Source organism: Piliocolobus tephrosceles, chromosome 10, assembly GCF_002776525.5.
Source record: "Piliocolobus tephrosceles isolate RC106 chromosome 10, ASM277652v3, whole genome shotgun sequence".
Taxonomy (NCBI): domain Eukaryota; kingdom Metazoa; phylum Chordata; class Mammalia; order Primates; family Cercopithecidae; genus Piliocolobus; species Piliocolobus tephrosceles.
In genome coordinates, this window is record NC_045443.1 from 66,643,978 (window position 1) to 66,660,504 (window position 16,527).

Genomic DNA, 16,527 nt, shown 5'->3' on the forward strand with positions numbered 1-16,527 from the left:
TACATCTCTGATTTTATAATATGCTGAACCACTGTACTGATAGGAAGAATAGAAATTTTTCACTCCTTCCACTTCTCTATTCTAAACACCTAGATGAGTGACTGGAACATGGTACGTGCTCAATAAGTGTCACTTGATCGAATAAATCTCTTGCTGATTATTTAGTATGTTCCCTCCAAGCTGATCATTCTAATTTTTCCGTTTTTGAGACAGAGCCTCACTCTGTCTACAGACTGGAGTGCAGGGGCGCGATCTCGGCTCACTGCAACGTCCACCTCCTGGGTTCAAGCGATTCTCCTGCCTCAGCATCCCGAGTACTTGGGACTACAGGCACGCGCAAACACGCCCAGCTCATTTTTGTATTTTTAGTAGAGACAAGGTTTCACCATGTCAGGAGGTCGATCTCCTGACCTCATGATCCGCCCGCCTCGGCCTCCGCAAGTGCTGAGATTACAGGCGTGAGCCACCGCGCCCGGCTTTTTTTTTTTTTTTTTTTTTAAATTAACTCTTCCAGGCCACATGATTCCAGTACAACAGTTCGCGGGGTTCCAAGCCACATCTTGGCTATGTAAATGGAGCACATAGACTAGCCATGGGAGGGCAGCAGAGGGCCGCTACAGAGGTGCCACCTTAGGCTTCAAAATTCTTGGATCATTCTGATCTGATTAAACTAAAAAGGAATGAGTTTATGCATATGGAGATACCCTGAGGTGTACAAAGGATGAGTCAAGGTAGGGGAGAGAGAGTTGAAGAGTGACAGCTGAGAAACAGATAGGACATGTCCAGAAAGTGCCAGGATAACCCAACAACACAGGCTGATTGACGAAATTGCCAGAGATTAGACAAAGTAGACTGAAGAGGGAAAGCAATGTTTGTTGGAGATTTTTGTTTTAGTTTTTGATAAATATTTCTTAGTTATACCAATTGTTTTTAATATAATTATGCCCCCAAACCAAATTTCTACTCTTATTCTGGCAACAGGATAAAAATCAATATCAATGTTTGATCATTTTCAAAAGAAACTCAGTTCCTATGTTGGTTGAAATGCAGTGACATCCATATGACAATTGAGCTCTTCATGTGGCACTAATTATAACTAAGCCCTGAGCACATCCCTTGCACTTCTATTTAGTGAAGTCTTTTAAAAAATATTTTCTTCGGCCGGGCGTGATGTCTCATGCCTGTAATCCTAGCACTTTGGGAGGCCGAGGCGGGCGGATCACGAGGTCAGGAGATCGAGACCATCCTGGCTAACACGGTGAAACCCCGTCTCTACTAAAAATACAAAAAATTAGCCGGGCGAGGTGGCAGGCGCCTGTAGTCCCAGCTACTCCGGAGGCTGAAGCAGGAGAATGGTGTGAACCCGGGAGGCGGAGCTTGCAGTGAGCCAAGATCGTGCCACTGCACTGCTGCCTGGGTGACAGAGCAAGACTGCGTCTCAAAAACAAAAAAATTCCTCAAAGTTGTTAAATGGAATTACTGAAAATCACAATCAGCAGTATTTTCTACTCTTTTAGCTTATTTTTAAAAATACTTACCTCCATGCTTTTCAATATTACACTTATATTGCTTCTTCTTGATTTTTTCATTTTCAGATATTGACTTCCCACTATGGAAGTTAAAGAAGCTCTACTTCCTTCTACTCCAACCCCATCAAGCATAGTACCTTTCTCCAAAGCCCATCCTTCCAAATGTAATTCTATTTTTTGGGGAGTGGGGGATCAATACTCAGTATTTATGTAACCATAAATACAATTACTTTCTTTTCTTACGCAAGATTTTGTTTTCCCTAGAATTAATAGCTGTATAATTCTTACAGCCGCTTAGTTTTCTGTGTACCTGTCATGAGTTAAACTCCCAAACTCTTGGTCAAATCTCCTCTTGAGGATTCAACACCAGCTGGAATTGTGTCAATTCCGTCCTTCTAAAGCAGTGTCTCCCAAAGATTTCTGACCGAATCTAACCTGGATGCTTTGCCGTCTATGCCTGTACACAGCTACCGTCTCCGGGGCTCTTTCAGTATCATCTTGGGATCTTATTATTTTCTGTGTTTGATATTTATTGTACTTCCTGTATTTCATAATTTCCTCCTTCTTGGCTTATTCCCTCATTTTGGTGGGTCAGATCTACAGGATCTTCCTGGAAGTACTGAGAAAAGTAAGATAGGTACTATTTTTTATGTGTAGTGATTTAGCACGTCTGAAACTATTCACACACTCGATTGGTAGTTGGATGAGTATTGAAGACTAAATCGGAAGTAATTTTCCCTCAGAGTTTTGAAGACAGTACCGTATGGCTTCCTAGAATCTACCTGAGCAATCTGAAGCCACTCTGATTCCACAGTCTTTATAACCTGGAAGGGTGTGGGATCTCTTTATCCTCGATGTTCGGAAAATTCACAACGATATGCCTTGACATGGATGCTTTAATATTTGTGCTGGGTGCTTGGTAGGATCTTTCAATGTGGAAACTCATATCCTTAACATCTGGACAACTTTCTGAACTCATTTATTATTTCCTTCCTTTCATTTTTTTTTTGGTTTGGAACTCCTGGACTGGTCTTATGATGTGACTGCAGCCGCCAGGCGCGTGCGCAGTGTACACTGCGTGGGCACACGCGAACCCGTTGCGCCTGCGCACGGTGCCGCCGTCGCCCCTCCTTCCGCTGCGCTCTCCACCTGCGCGGGGCTGAATGGCCTTCGGGAGCACTGTCGGCCTGAGGAGTTGACGGTTAGTCAGCGTTACGAGCCTTAGTAACTCGCCCTCCCTCGGCCAGAAACCCTCCGCCTGGGCCCGCGCGAGAGGAGCGCGGCCTCTGAGGGGAGCGGCGACCCCGCCAGCCCCGGTCTCTTTCCCTGGCGGCGGCGGCTTCTTCCGTGGGACAATATGTTCAAGAGAATGGCCGAATTTGGGCCTGACTCCGGCGGGAGAGTAAAGGTCAGTGCCCGGACCGCCCCTCTTCCGGGGTGGCTCTCCCGCCCCGGCTCCTCCCTGAGCGGCGCGGGGAGGTCACAGTGGGTTTCCTTTCGCGCCTTCTGTCCTCAGGTTTGAACCGTGGTTTCAAGGCGGAGAGCGAGTCAGAGTCATTGAGTCAAAAAACGGCGTTCATTGGGCCCCAACTTCCTCGCGTCACTGCCAACTCCCATCCCCGCCAAAAACCAAACAAATCAGTGGTGGCTTGGGGAAACCTGGACGTGGCTGCCGAGGAAACGTGCGAGTCCGAGGGCAGGGAAAGCTCAGCTTGGTGCACATTCGCTGCCAATCTAGGTTATTGGTAAAGCGGTGACGCCACCTCCCTGGTGTGAGGATAACAATAACTGTAGCCAGCAGTCGCTGAGCGCTTACCCACAGTATTTCCAAGTGCGGTAACTGAGGCACCGAGGCATACGAAAGCTAAGAAAATTTGCCGGAGTTCATGGTGTTCAGAAAGCCCCAAAGCAAGGGCATAACACTGCCTGGCACATGGGGAACATTCAGTAAATGTCAGCTTCTTTTGTTTTTAATGAAATTATCATAGAGCCTAGCGTAATGTTTGACATTGTGACATTTCCCTCACACATCCCCTGGCACGTTAATTTTTTTTTTTTTTTTTTTTTTTTTTTTTTTTGAGACGAAGTGTTGCTCTTGTTGCCCTGGCTGGAGCGCAACGGCGCGATCTCGGCTCACCGCAACCTCCGCCTCTCGGGTTCAAGCGATTCTCCTGCCTCAGCCCCCCAAGTAGCTGGGATCACAGGCGCCCGCCACCACGCCCGGCTAATTTTTGTATATTTAGTAAAGACAGGGTTTCACCATGTTGACAGCCTGGTCTTGAACTTCTGACCTCACGTGATCCACCCACCTCGGCCTTCCAAAGTGGTGGGATTACAGGTGTGAGCCACCGCATCCGGCCCTGCACGTTGATTTTTAAGCCAGGGCCCACTGGCTCCTGATAAAACAACTGTTTGTACGCCGTCTGATTTTTATTTATAGAGGAAAGGAAATTTTTCTTTAAAAAGAATCAACCACAGCCGGGCGCGGTGGCTCACGCCTGTAATCCCAGCACTTTGGGAGGCCGAGGTGGGTGGATCACCTGAGATAAGGAGTTTTGAGACCAGGCTGGTCAACATGGTGAAACCCTGTCTTTACTAAAACTACAAAAATTAGCCAGGCGCGGTGGAGGGCGCCTGTAATCCCAGCTACTCGGGAGGCTGAGGCAGGAGAGTTGCTTGAACCTGGGAGGCGGAGGTTGCAGTGAGCTGAGATGGCGCCACTGCACTCTAGCCTAGGCGACAGAGCAAGACTCTGTTTCTTCAAAAAATAATCATAATAATTAGTAGGTTTTAAAAATACTTAGCTGTGTCTTTTTTTTTTTCTTTTTGAGACCAAGTGTTGCTCTTGTTGCCCAGGCTGGAGTGCAATGGCGCGATCTCGGCTCACCGCAACCTCCACCTCATGGATACAAGCGATTCCCCTGCCTCAGCCTCCTGAATAGCTGGGATTACAGGCATGCGCCACCATGCCTGGCTAATTTTGTATTTTTAGTAGAGACAGGGGCTTCACCGTGTTGGTCAGGCTGGTCTCGAACTCCTGACCTCAGGTGATCCGCCCGCCTCGGCCTCCCAAAGTGCTGGGATTACAGGCGTGAGCCACCGTGCCTGGCCGCTTTTCTTCATTTCTTATTGTTGTTGGTTACACTCACTCAGCACTTTTCACATGTGGAAAATCTTGCTCTTTGTCCTTCAGATACATTTCTGTAACGGAGCCATTGGTTTCAGATTCATGTGAAACATTCAATATTTTCACTTAAATTGAAATTTTTTTATCTTTCCGTCATAATCTGTCAATACTCATTGCCTTTGCACTTATCAGGTATAAGAAATATGTATATTAAACTAAGGATAAATGTAGCAAACATGTCATCAGCCGTTATTTAACAAGCTTCAGTCATCCAAGTGACACTTGGCCATTTTTGCCATGTCTGAATTCAACTGTAATATTTATTGTAACATTTACATTTAAATCAATTTATTTTTTATATGCCTTTTTCTAAACGTTAATGTTTTTGAAATTGTAGGGTGGTGTTTTTTTGTTTTTGAAGACAGAGTCTTGCTGTGTCGCCCAGGCTGGAGTGCAATGGTATGATCTCAGCTCACTGCAACCTCCGCCTCCCAGGTTCAAGCAATTCTCCTGCTTCAGCTTTTCAAGTAGCTGGGATTACAGATGCACACCACCACACCCAGCTAATTTTTGTATTTTTAGTAGAGACAGTGTTTCACCATGTGGGCCAGGCTGGTCTTGAACCCCTGACCTCAGGTGATCCACCCGTCTTGGTGAAATTGTAGGTTTTAATTTCTAGTTACAGTTATTATTATTTTTAATACTGATTAAACACGTAAGTAAAAAAGTGAAAAATGTTTGACCTTTATTCTACCTCTCACAAATTACTCTTAATATTTACACTATACTTTGGGAAACACTGCCACAGATTGGGTGATAAGGACATTACCACAGGTGATGCCAGTCAGAATTGGCAATTTTTATTTCAATGCCTAGCTTTCAGGTGTTTAAGTAAAAGGCCTTTTGCATTTCTTTTAACAAAACTCAAAACGCTTTACGTGGTAATTTAAATAAAAGCATTTTCAAAGAGGGAGCATTGTAATTATTCTGGTGTTTTTTGTGTTAATATGAAATGAGGATAAGTGTCTGAAATTGATTTGAGAGAAATCCATTTTATAAGCAAACTATAGATTGTTAGACTGCCATTCTTTAAAACAAGTTTTCAGAGCTCTTATTCTGCTTATTTAGCTAATGGTACAATATTCATTTATTTTAAAATTATTTTTCTTTTAGGGTGTTACTATCGTTAAACCAATAGTTTATGGTAATGTTGCTCGGTATTTTGGAAAGAAAAGAGAAGAAGATGGGCACACTCATCAGTGGACAGTATATGTAAAACCATATAGAAATGAGGTAGGCACTTGTTTTTTCTGTAACCATTTTGCTTAAAGTTGTCTGTAATTTGTTTTGCTTAAAGACAACCTGTAGTTTTTTATAGTAACTTTCTGATTATAAAATTGGTCCATTGTAGGAATGTTGTCAAAAAGTTTTTGAAAAAATAGAGAACCGTCATCTTCATATGATACTGGAATTCAATTTTCCAAAAATGTTTCCTAATTAAAATTCAGATAAGAATTATTATGCTATAAATACAGTACATCTTCCTAACATCATGTCTCAAGTTAACATAGTATTTAATCAGAAGTTTCAGGAATAAGCAGCTAATCCTTAAAGTTATAATGGGGTAATAAGACCATCAAAATATGTGAAAGACAGCTCTGCTGTGTCATCCGATTGCTAGTAATTTTGTTTCACTGTGGAGTCTTTAATGCCTGGAACAGAGCCAGTATATAGTAGGTATTTAACTGATATTTATTGAGTGAGTAAATTATTCCTCCATTTAAAACCCTTCAAAGTCCACCCAAAAATTTGCATATGAGTATTGATACCAGTGTAATTCATAATGGCCAAAAAGTGGAAACAATTCATCTATCAACTGATGAATGGATAAATAAAATGTGGTATATCCATACAATTGAATATTATCAGGCAATAAAAAGTAAAGTACTGATAAAGATGCTACTACATAGATGAAACTTGAAAGCATTATGCTAAGTAAAAGAAGCCAGATATAAAAAAGGCCACATATTATATGCTTTTATTTATATGAAATGTCCAGAAGGGTCAAATCCATAGACAAAGAAAATAGATAAGTGGTTGCTAGTGGGTGGGGCAGAAGGAGTATTGAGGTAAGTGCTAATGGATATGGCTTTCTTTTGTGTGATAAAAATGTTCTAAAATTGTAGTGATTCTTATGAGACTCTGTAAATATAACTAAAAATCACTGGCTAGGCAAAATGTTTCATTCCTGTAATCTCAGCACTTTGGGAGGCCCAAGCGGGAGAATCGCTTGAGCCCAGGAGTTTGAGACCAGACTGGGAACATAGTAAGACTCCATCTCTACAGAAAAAAAAAAGATATCATTATGGTAAGATTCCAGTTTGTTTTTTAAATAATAAAGTTAGATATGAATGTAGATATAAGTAATTTAAAAATTCCTAAAAGTAAATTAAAAGGTTAATAAACATTACTATTGAATGTGACTTATTGCTTTGCATTTTTTATTCTTCTATGATGAATTATATGTTTTAAAAGCCACCTTCGCCAACAGAAGCCCTTTTATTTGCCATAACTAATGAATATACTTCTGTACTTTAAAATAAAGTTAAGAAAATGAGGAGTTTTTGTACTCAACAGTCTTAGATTGCTTTAAATTAGTTGTCCTTAGCTTTATGTAATGTAATTTTTTGTTTGCTTGTTTGTTTGTTTGTTTGTTTGAGATGGAGTTTCTCTCTTGTTGCCCAGGCTAGAATGCAATGGCGTGATCTCGGCTTACTGCAACCTCCGCCTCCTGGGTTCAAGCGATTCTCCTGCCTCAGCCTCCTGAGTAGCTGGGATTACAGGCGCCCACCGCCATGCTCGGCTAATTTTTTGTATTTTTAGTAGAGATGGAGTTTCACCATGTTGGCCAGGCTGGTCTCGAACTCCTGACCTCAGGTGATCCACCTGCCTTGGCCTCGCAAAGTGCTGGGATTACAGGCGTGAGCCACCGTGCCCGGCCTATGTGATATAATTTTGTTCTTTGAAATTGACTATAGATTTGCCTTATATTTCTGTAATAGTACCAAATATGTACTGTTGTTTTAATGAAAAAAATCAAAATTGATTTAGAATATTATCTATAGAGGTTTATGAAAACAAGATTTGCCAAAAAAAAGTGAATTTGGGACATGTATTTCTATATATTACAAATTATGAAAGAATTCAACACAGCCTTCCTTTGTTTTTGTTTTTTAAAAAAAGCAAAATAGCTTCGCAGGTATAATTCATATTTTTTAGAAAATTAGATTCCATAAAATTTGAAGGGAAGTATGTTTTTTATAAAATTAAGTATATAATATGCTCAGTGTATTTTTTCTCCTAGTTTTCATTTGTAGATCATAAAACTAATTCCTTATATTTTAGGATATGTCAGCATATGTGAAGAAAATCCAGTTTAAATTACATGAAAGCTATGGCAATCCTTTAAGAGGTACAGTATAGTCTTTTGATTCACAATATCCAAAGTTAAAAATGGCTAGGAAACTAAACCGATAATTTACTATTTTTTTCTGTCTTTAGTTGTTACTAAACCTCCATATGAAATTACTGAAACAGGATGGGGTGAATTCGAAATAATCATCAAAATATTTTTCATTGACCCTAATGAAAGACCTGTGAGTAGCATTAATCTTTGTAAATATAAAATAGATTTCTTCGTAAATATGAAAATGCAATATACTTAATGAATAGGGTTCATTCAGATGTGTTTTATGTAAATTTATGGTACAATGTATCTTGCCATGAGTTAAGTTTTTCATTTTTAAATGTAGTGCCTTTCAAAATCCTTTTTTTTCAAGTATGGAAAGAAAACATATAATATGAACATATATTGGAAAGAAACCATGGAAATCAGATGATTATTGCAGCAAAAATACTTAAAACTATTATTATCATTTGGGTATTAGTAATAAACAAGTTGAGCCCATATGCTGTGTAAAATGGTTTTTATAGTTTTTGGTAGTTAAACCCTAAGAAACAGTGTTTTTGCTTTTTTAAACTGTCATCAGTACTAGTGCTTCATTTGATATCTTATTTATGAGTCTTTATTTTTATAGCCACTGGCTTTTTCATCTTTTGATCTCTTCTTATCAAATTGTTACTTGATAATGTAAAAAAAATCCCTCCAGGCTTTTGCATTGATCCTTCAGCAACTTTGTTAGGTTGTGATATCCTCATTTTAGAGATCAGGATACCAAGGCTCAGAGGTCAAGTCACTGCTCAAAAACACTCAGTTAATTATGGTAGAGCTAGTTTTTGAACCCAGATGTTTGCATTCATACCTTTTTCTAGTATTTTTTCTTTTGAGTAAAACTACTAGGCCTTTTTTTTTCTTAAGCCCGTAGGGTCAAAACTCAGTAATGGCTCTCACATTCCACATATGTGACTGGGTTTTAACTCCAGTTTCAAGGCTTTCACATTCATCACCATTTTATCTTATTAGAATCTTATCATTCTTTTAGCACCAGACATTTACATTTTAATTATCAGATTATATTTTTTAAACTGTGTATGTATTTTTAAAGGAGCGGAATATCACTTGGACCAGTATTTTTCAGCAAACCAGTTCCTAACTGGCTGCATCAGAAACACCTGAGGTGCTTGTGTATTTATTTATTTATTTTTGTGAAGTGCTTTTTAAAAATTCACACTCCTAGACGTCACCTTTTGGAGAGTCTGATTCAGCAGTTTTGGAATGCGGCCAGCACCCCAGGTGATTTTGATGCACAGTGAGATTTGGGACCCATTGACGTAGACTTACTCTTCTCTTCCTACGTAGGAATTTATTTAGGCAATCTCTCAAATGAAAATCTAGTTTGGGCTTGCATATCTCCAATGTGGAGAAATAACTTATGTCACTAAGTAAAACATTCTATTCAAGGTTGGGGTAGTTTTAGTTTTAAGAAAGCTGTACTTCGTTATGCTTCCCTGAACCTTTTACTGATAACTATTCCTACATTAGTTTCCTTTTCTCAGGAGTGAGCATCCATAGCTCATTTAAACATTTTTCGTGTTTTCATGTGATGAAGTTTTTAGATCTCCTACCATCCGTGTTGTCCTTCAAGAAAACACACTCGTTATGTTTTGTTTGGCAAGAATTTTTTTTTTTTCTTTTGAGACAGAGTTACACTCTGCTGCCCAGGCTGGAGTACAGTGGCATAAACATGACTCACTGCAGCCTCCACTTTCTGGCCTCAAACAATCCTTCTGCCTCAGGCTCCCCAGTAGATGGGACCACAGATGCATGCCACCGTGCTGTGCTAATTTTTTATTTTCTGTAGAGATGGGGCTCGCTATGTTGCCCAGGCTGATCTCAAACTCCTGGACTCAAGTAGTCCTCTCGCCTTGCCCTCCCAAGGTGCTGGGATTACAGGCATGAGCCACCATGACCGGCCAAGAAATTATTAAATGTTATCTCTGCTATTTGCAAGATATTGTTTAAGGGACTGAGAAGGATACAAAAATGAGACACTGACCTTATTGAGAATGGTTTATTAGGGAAAAGAGAGCGTAGAATTTAGCAGATGTTGAGAGGGAGAGAGAAGCAGCCTGTGATGTTACTAGAGTAGAAGCTCTTTTTAACTTTGTAAGATTGCTCTGTTTTCATTTTTATTTTGAGAATATGCTGCCTTACCTCCCTGTCTCCTCATCTGTTACCTCTTATCCCCAGTTGGAAAATAAATCTGTGAAAGAAATCATTATATCCTGTAACCTCATTATGAGACAGCTCTTGAAGTCACTCTTAGGTAAAACAATATAACCTATTGCACTGCTGTAGTGATTAATCTATTGAATAGGTTCCCATATAGATCTACATAGGCCTCAGTTTTATTCTCAAAAAATATTGTAGTTTTTTTTAGTATTTTTTTTTTTTTTTTTTTACTTTAGGATTTTTTTTTTTTTTTTATTATACTTTAAGTTCTAGGGTACATGTGCATAACGTGCAGGTTACATATGTATACATGTGCCATGTTGGTGTGCTGCACCCATCAACTCGTCAGCACCCATCAATTCATCATTTATATCAGGTATAACTCCCCAATGCAATCCCTCCCCCCTCCCCCCTCCCCATGATAGGCCCCAGTGTGTGATGTTCCCCTTCCCGAGTCCAAGTGAGCTCATTGTTCAGTTCCCACCTATGAGTGAGAACATGCGGTGTTTGGTTTTCTCTTCTTGTGATAATTTGCTAAGAATGATGGTTTCCAGCTGCATCCATGTCTCTACAAAGGACGCAAACTCATCCTTTTTTATGGCTGCATAGTATTCCATGGTGTATATGTGCCACATTTTCTTAATCCAGTCTGTCACTGATGGACATTTGGGTTGATTCCAAGTCTTTGCTATTGTGAATAGTGCCGCAATAAACATACGTGTGCATGTGTCTTTGTAGTAGCATAATTTATAATCCTTTGGGTATATACCCAGTAGTGGGATGGCTGGGTCATATGGTACATCTAGTTCTAGATCCTTGAGGAATCGCCATACTGTTTTCCATAATGGTTGAACTAGTTTACAATCCCACCAACAGTGTAAAAGTGTTCCTATTTCTCCACATCCTCTCCAACACCTATTGTTTCCTGATTTTTTAATGATTGCCATTCTAACTGGTGTGAGATGGTATCTCATTGTGGTTTTGATTTGCATTTCTCTGATGGCCAGTGATGATGAGCATTTTTTCATGTGTCTGTTGGCTGTATGAATGTCTTCTTTTGAGAAATGTCTGTTCATATCCTTTCCCCACTTTTGGATGGGGTTGTTTGTTTTTTTCTTGTATATTTGTTTGAGTTCTTTGTAGATTCTGGAAATTAGCCCTTTGTCAGATGAGTAGATTGCAAAAATTTTCTCCCATTCTGTAGGTTGCCTGTTCACTCTGATGGTAGTTTCTTTTGCTGTGCAGAAGCTCTTTAGTTTAATGAGATCCCATTTGTCAATTTTGGCTTTTGCTGCCGTTGCTTTTGGTGTTTTAGACATGAAGTCCTTGCCCATGCCTATGTCCTGAATGGTACTACCTAGATTTTCTTCTAGGGTTTTTATGGTATTAGGTCTAACATTTAAGTCTCTAATCCATCTTGAATTAATCTTCGTATAAGGAGTAAGGAAAGGATCCAGTTTCAGCTTTCTACTTATGGCTAGCCAATTTTCCCAGCACCATTTATTAAATAGGGAATCCTTTCCCCATTTCTTGTTTTTGTCAGGTTTGTCAAAGATCAGATGGTTGTAGATGTGTGGCATTATTTCTGAAGGCTCCGTTCTGTTCCATTGGTCTATATCTCTGTTTTGGTACCAGTACCATGCTGTTTTGGTTACTGTAGCCTTGTAGTATAGTTGAAGTCAGGTAGCGTGACGCCTCCGGCTTTGTCCTTTTGACTTAGGATTGTCTTGGCAATACGGGCTCTTTTTTGGTTCCATATGAACTTTAAAGCAGTTTTTTCCAATTCGGTGAAGAAACTCATTGGTAGCTTGATGGGGATGGCATTGAATCTATAAATTACCTTGGGCAGTATGGCCATTTTCACAATATTGATTCTGCCTATCCATGAGCATGGTATGTTCTTCCATTTGTTTGTGTCCTCTTTGATTTCACTGAGCAGTGGTTTGTAGTTCTCCTTGAAGAGGTCCTTTACATCCCTTGTAAGTTGGATTCCTAGGTATTTTATTCTCTTTGAAGCAATTGTGAATGGAAGTTCATTCCTGATTTGGCTCTCTGCTTGTCTGTTACTGGTGTATAAGAATGCTTGTGATTTTTGCACATTAATTTTGTATCCTGAGACTTTGCTGAAGTTGCTTATCAGCTTAAGAAGATTTTGGGCTGAGACGATGGGGTTTTCTAAATACACAATCATGTCATCTGCAAACAGGGACAATTTGACTTCTTCTTTTCCTAACTGAATACCCTTGATTTCTTTCTCTTGCCTGATTGCCCTAGCCAGAACTTCCAACACTATGTTGAATAGGAGTGGTGAGAGAGGGCATCCCTGTCTTGTGCCAGTTTTCAAAGGGAACTTTTCCAGTTTTTGCCCATTCAGTATGATATTAGCTGTGGGTTTGTCATAAATAGCTCTTATTATTTTGAGGTACGTTCCATCAATACCGAATTTGTTGAGCGTTTTTAGCATGAAGGGCTGTTGAATTTTGTCAAAAGCCTTTTCTGCATCTATTGAGATAATCATGTGGTTCTTGTCTTTGGTTCTGTTGATATGCTGGATTACGTTGATTGATTTGCGAATGTTGAACCAGCCTTGCATCCCAGGGATGAAGCCCACTTGATCATGGTGGATAAGCTTTTTGATGTGCTGCTGAATCCGGTTTGCCAGTATTTTATTGAGGATTTTTGCATCGATGTTCATCAGGGAGATTGGTCTAAAATTCTCTTTTTTTGTTGTGTCTCTGCCAGGCTTTGGTATCAGGATGATGCTGGCCTCATAAAATGAGTTAGGGAGGATTCCCTCTTTTTCTATTGATTGGAATAGTTTCAGAAGGAATGGTACCAGCTCCTCCTTGTACCTCTGGTAGAATTCAGCTGTGAATCCATCTGGTCCTGGGCTTTTTTTGGTGGGCAGGCTATTAATTGTTGCCTCAATTTCAGAGGCTGCTATTGGTCTATTCAGGGATTCAACTTCTTCCTGGTTTAGTCTTGGAAGAGTGTACGCGTCCAGGAAATTATCCATTTCTTCTAGATTTTCTAGTTGATTTGCGTAGAGGTGTTTATAGTATTCTCTGATGGTAGTTTGTATTTCTGTGGGGTCAGTGGTGATATCCCCTTTATCATTTTTTATTGCATCTATTTGATTCCTCTCTCTTTTCTTCTTTATTAATCTTGCTAGCGGTCTGTCAATTTTGTTGATCTTTTCAAAAAACCAACTCCTGGATTCATTGATTTTTTGGAGGGTTTTTTGTGTCTCTATCTCCTTCAGTTCTGCTCTGATCTTAGTTATTTCTTGCTTTCTGCTAGCTTTTGAATGTGTTTGCTCTTGCCTCTCTAGTTCTTTTAATTGTGATGTTAGAGTGTCAATTTTAGATCTTTCCTGCTTTCTCTTGTGGGCACTTAGTGCTATAAATTTCCCTCTACATACTGCTTTAATTGTGTCCCAGAGATTCTGGTATGTTGTATCTTTGTTCTCATTGGATTCAAAGAACATCTTTATTTCTGCTTTCATTTCGTTATGTACCCAGTAGTCATTCAGGAGCAGGTTGTTCAGTTTCCATGTAGTTGAGCGGTTTTGATTGAATTTCTTAGTCCTGAGTTCTAGTTTGATTGCACTGTGGTCAGAGAGACAGTTTGTTATAATTTCTGTTCTTTTACATTTGCTGAGGAGTGCTTTACTTCCAATTATGTGGTCAATTTTGGAATAAGTGTGATGTGGTGCTGAGAAGAATGTATATTCTGTTGACTTGGGGTGGAGAGTTCTATAGATGTCTATTAGGTCCGCTTGGTGCAGAGATGAGTTCAATTCCTGGATATCCTTGTTAACTTTCTGTCTCGTTGATCTGTCTAATGTTGACAGTGGAGTGTTGAAGCCTCCCATTATTATTGTATGGGAGTCTAAGTCTCTTTGTAAGTCTCTAAGGACTTGCTTTATGAATCTGGGTGCTCCTGTATTAGGTGCATATATATTTAGGATAGTTAGCTCTTCCTGTTGGATTGATCCCTTTACCATTATGTAATGGCCTTCTTTGTCTCTTTTGATCTTTGATGGTTTAAAGTCTGTTTTATCAGAGACTAGGATTGCAACCCTTGCTTTTTTTTGTTCTCCATTGGCTTGGTAGATCTTCCTCCATCCTTTTATTTTGAGCCTATGTATGTCTCTGCATGTGAGATGGGTCTCCTGAAGACAGCAGACTGATGGGTCTTGACTCTTTATCCAGTTTGCCAGTCTGTGTCTTTTAATTGGAGCATTTAGTCCATTTACATTTAAGGTTAATATTGTTATGTGTGATCTTGATCCTGCCATTATGATATTAACTGGTTATTTTGCTCATTAGTTGATGCAGTTTCTTCCTAGGCTCGATGGTCTTTACATTTTGGCATGTTTTTGCAGTGGCTGGTACCGGTTGTTCCTTTCCATGTTTAGGGCTTCCTTCAGGGTCTCTTGTAAGGCAGGCCTGGTGGTGACAAAATCTCTAAGCATTTGCTTATCTGTAAAGAATTTTATTTCTCCTTCACTTATGAAACTTAGTTTGGCTGGATATGAAATTCTGGGTTTAAAATTCTTTTCTTTAAGAACGTTGAATATTGGCCCCCACTCTCTTCTGGCTTGTAGAGTTTCTGCCGAGAGATCTGCTGTCAGTCTGATGGGCTTCCCTTTGTGGGTAACCCGACCTTTCTCTCTGGCTGCCCTTAAGATTTTTTCCTTCATTTCAACTTTGGTGAATCTGGCAATTATGTGTCTTGGAGTTGCTCTTCTGGAGGAGTATCTTTGTGGCGTTCTCTGTATTTCCTGAATTTGAATGTTGGCCTGGCCTGCTAGGTTGGGGAAGTTCTCCTGGATGATATCCTGTAGAGTGTTTTCCAATTTGGTTCCATTTTCCCCCTCACTTTCAGGCACCCCAATCAGACGTAGATTTGGTCTTTTGACATAATCCCATACTTCTTGCAGGCTTTTTTCATTTCTTTTTCTTCTTTTTTCTTTTGGTTTCTCTTCTCGCTTCATTTCATTCATTTGATCCTCAATCGCTGATACTCTTTCTTCCAGTTGATCGAGTCGGTTACTGAAGCTTGTGCATTTGTCACGTATTTCTCGTGTCATGGTTTTCATCTCTGTCATTTCGTTTATGACCTTCTCTGCATTAATTAGTCTAGCTGTCAATTCTTCCACTTTTTTTTCAAGATTTTTAGTTTCTTTGCGCTGGGTACGTAATTCCTCCTTTAGCTCTGAGAGGTTTGATGGACTGAAGCCTTCTTCTCTCATCTCATCAAAATCATTTTCTGACCAGCTTTGATCCGTTGCTGGCGATGGGCTGTGCTCCTTTGCAGGAGGAGATGCGCTCTTATTTTTTGAATTTCCAGCTTTTCTGCCCTGCTTTTTCCCCATCTTTGTGGTTTTATCTGTCACTGGTCTTTGATGATGGTGACGTACTGATGGGGTTTTGATATAGGTGTCCTTCCTGTTTGATAGGTTTCCTTCTGACTGTCAGGACCCTCAGCTATAGGTCTGTTGGAGATTGCTTGAGGTCCACTCCAGACCCTGTTTGCCTGGGTATCAGCAGCAGAGGTTGCAGAAGATAGAATATTGCTGAACAGCGAGTGCACCTGTCTGATTCTTGCTTTGGAAGCTTCCTCTCAGGGGTGTACTCCACCCTGTGAGGTGTGGGGTGTCAGACTGCCCCTAGTGGGGGATGTCTCCCAGTTAGGCTACTCAGGGGTCAGTGACCCACTTGAGCAGGCAGACTGCCCCTTCTCAGATCTCAACCTCCGTGTTGGGAGATCCACTGCTCTCTTCAAAGCTGTCAGACAGAGTCGTTGGCGTTTCACAGGCTTCTACTCCTTTAGGTGAGCCCTGTCCCCAGAGGCGCAGTCTACAGAGACAGGCAGGTTTCCTTGAGCTGCTGTGAGCTCCACCCAGTTCCAGCTTCCCAGCGGCTTTAGTTACCTACTTAAGCCTCAGCGATGGCGGGCGCCCCTCCCCCAGCCTCGCTGCTGCCTTGCGGTTAGATTGCCGCAGACTGCTGTGTTAGCAAGGAGACAGGCTCCGTGGGCGTGGGACCCTCCCGGCCAGGTGTGGGATACAATCTCCGGTGTGCCGGTGTTACAGCGCAGTATTGGGGTGGGAGTTACCCGATTTTCCAGGTGTTGTGTGTCTCAGTTCCCCTGGCTAGGAAAAGGGACTCCCT

The 16,527-nt window shown here is 40.7% G+C and overlaps 1 protein-coding gene across 1 annotated transcript in view; it reads left to right on the forward strand.

The window, feature by feature from the left end:
* The first annotated feature begins 2,615 nt into the window (after positions 1 to 2,615).
* The window catches only part of YEATS4 (YEATS domain containing 4), a 34,861-nt gene continuing 20,949 nt past the window's right edge, over positions 2,616 to 16,527 (forward strand). Inside the window, exons 1-4 of the mRNA XM_023226553.1 lie at positions 2,616 to 2,937; positions 5,830 to 5,949; positions 8,062 to 8,128; positions 8,218 to 8,312. Coding sequence (XP_023082321.1) covers positions 2,887 to 2,937; positions 5,830 to 5,949; positions 8,062 to 8,128; positions 8,218 to 8,312 — 333 coding nt within the window. The 5' untranslated portion in view covers positions 2,616 to 2,886. The remainder of the gene's footprint in view (positions 2,938 to 5,829; positions 5,950 to 8,061; positions 8,129 to 8,217; positions 8,313 to 16,527) is intronic.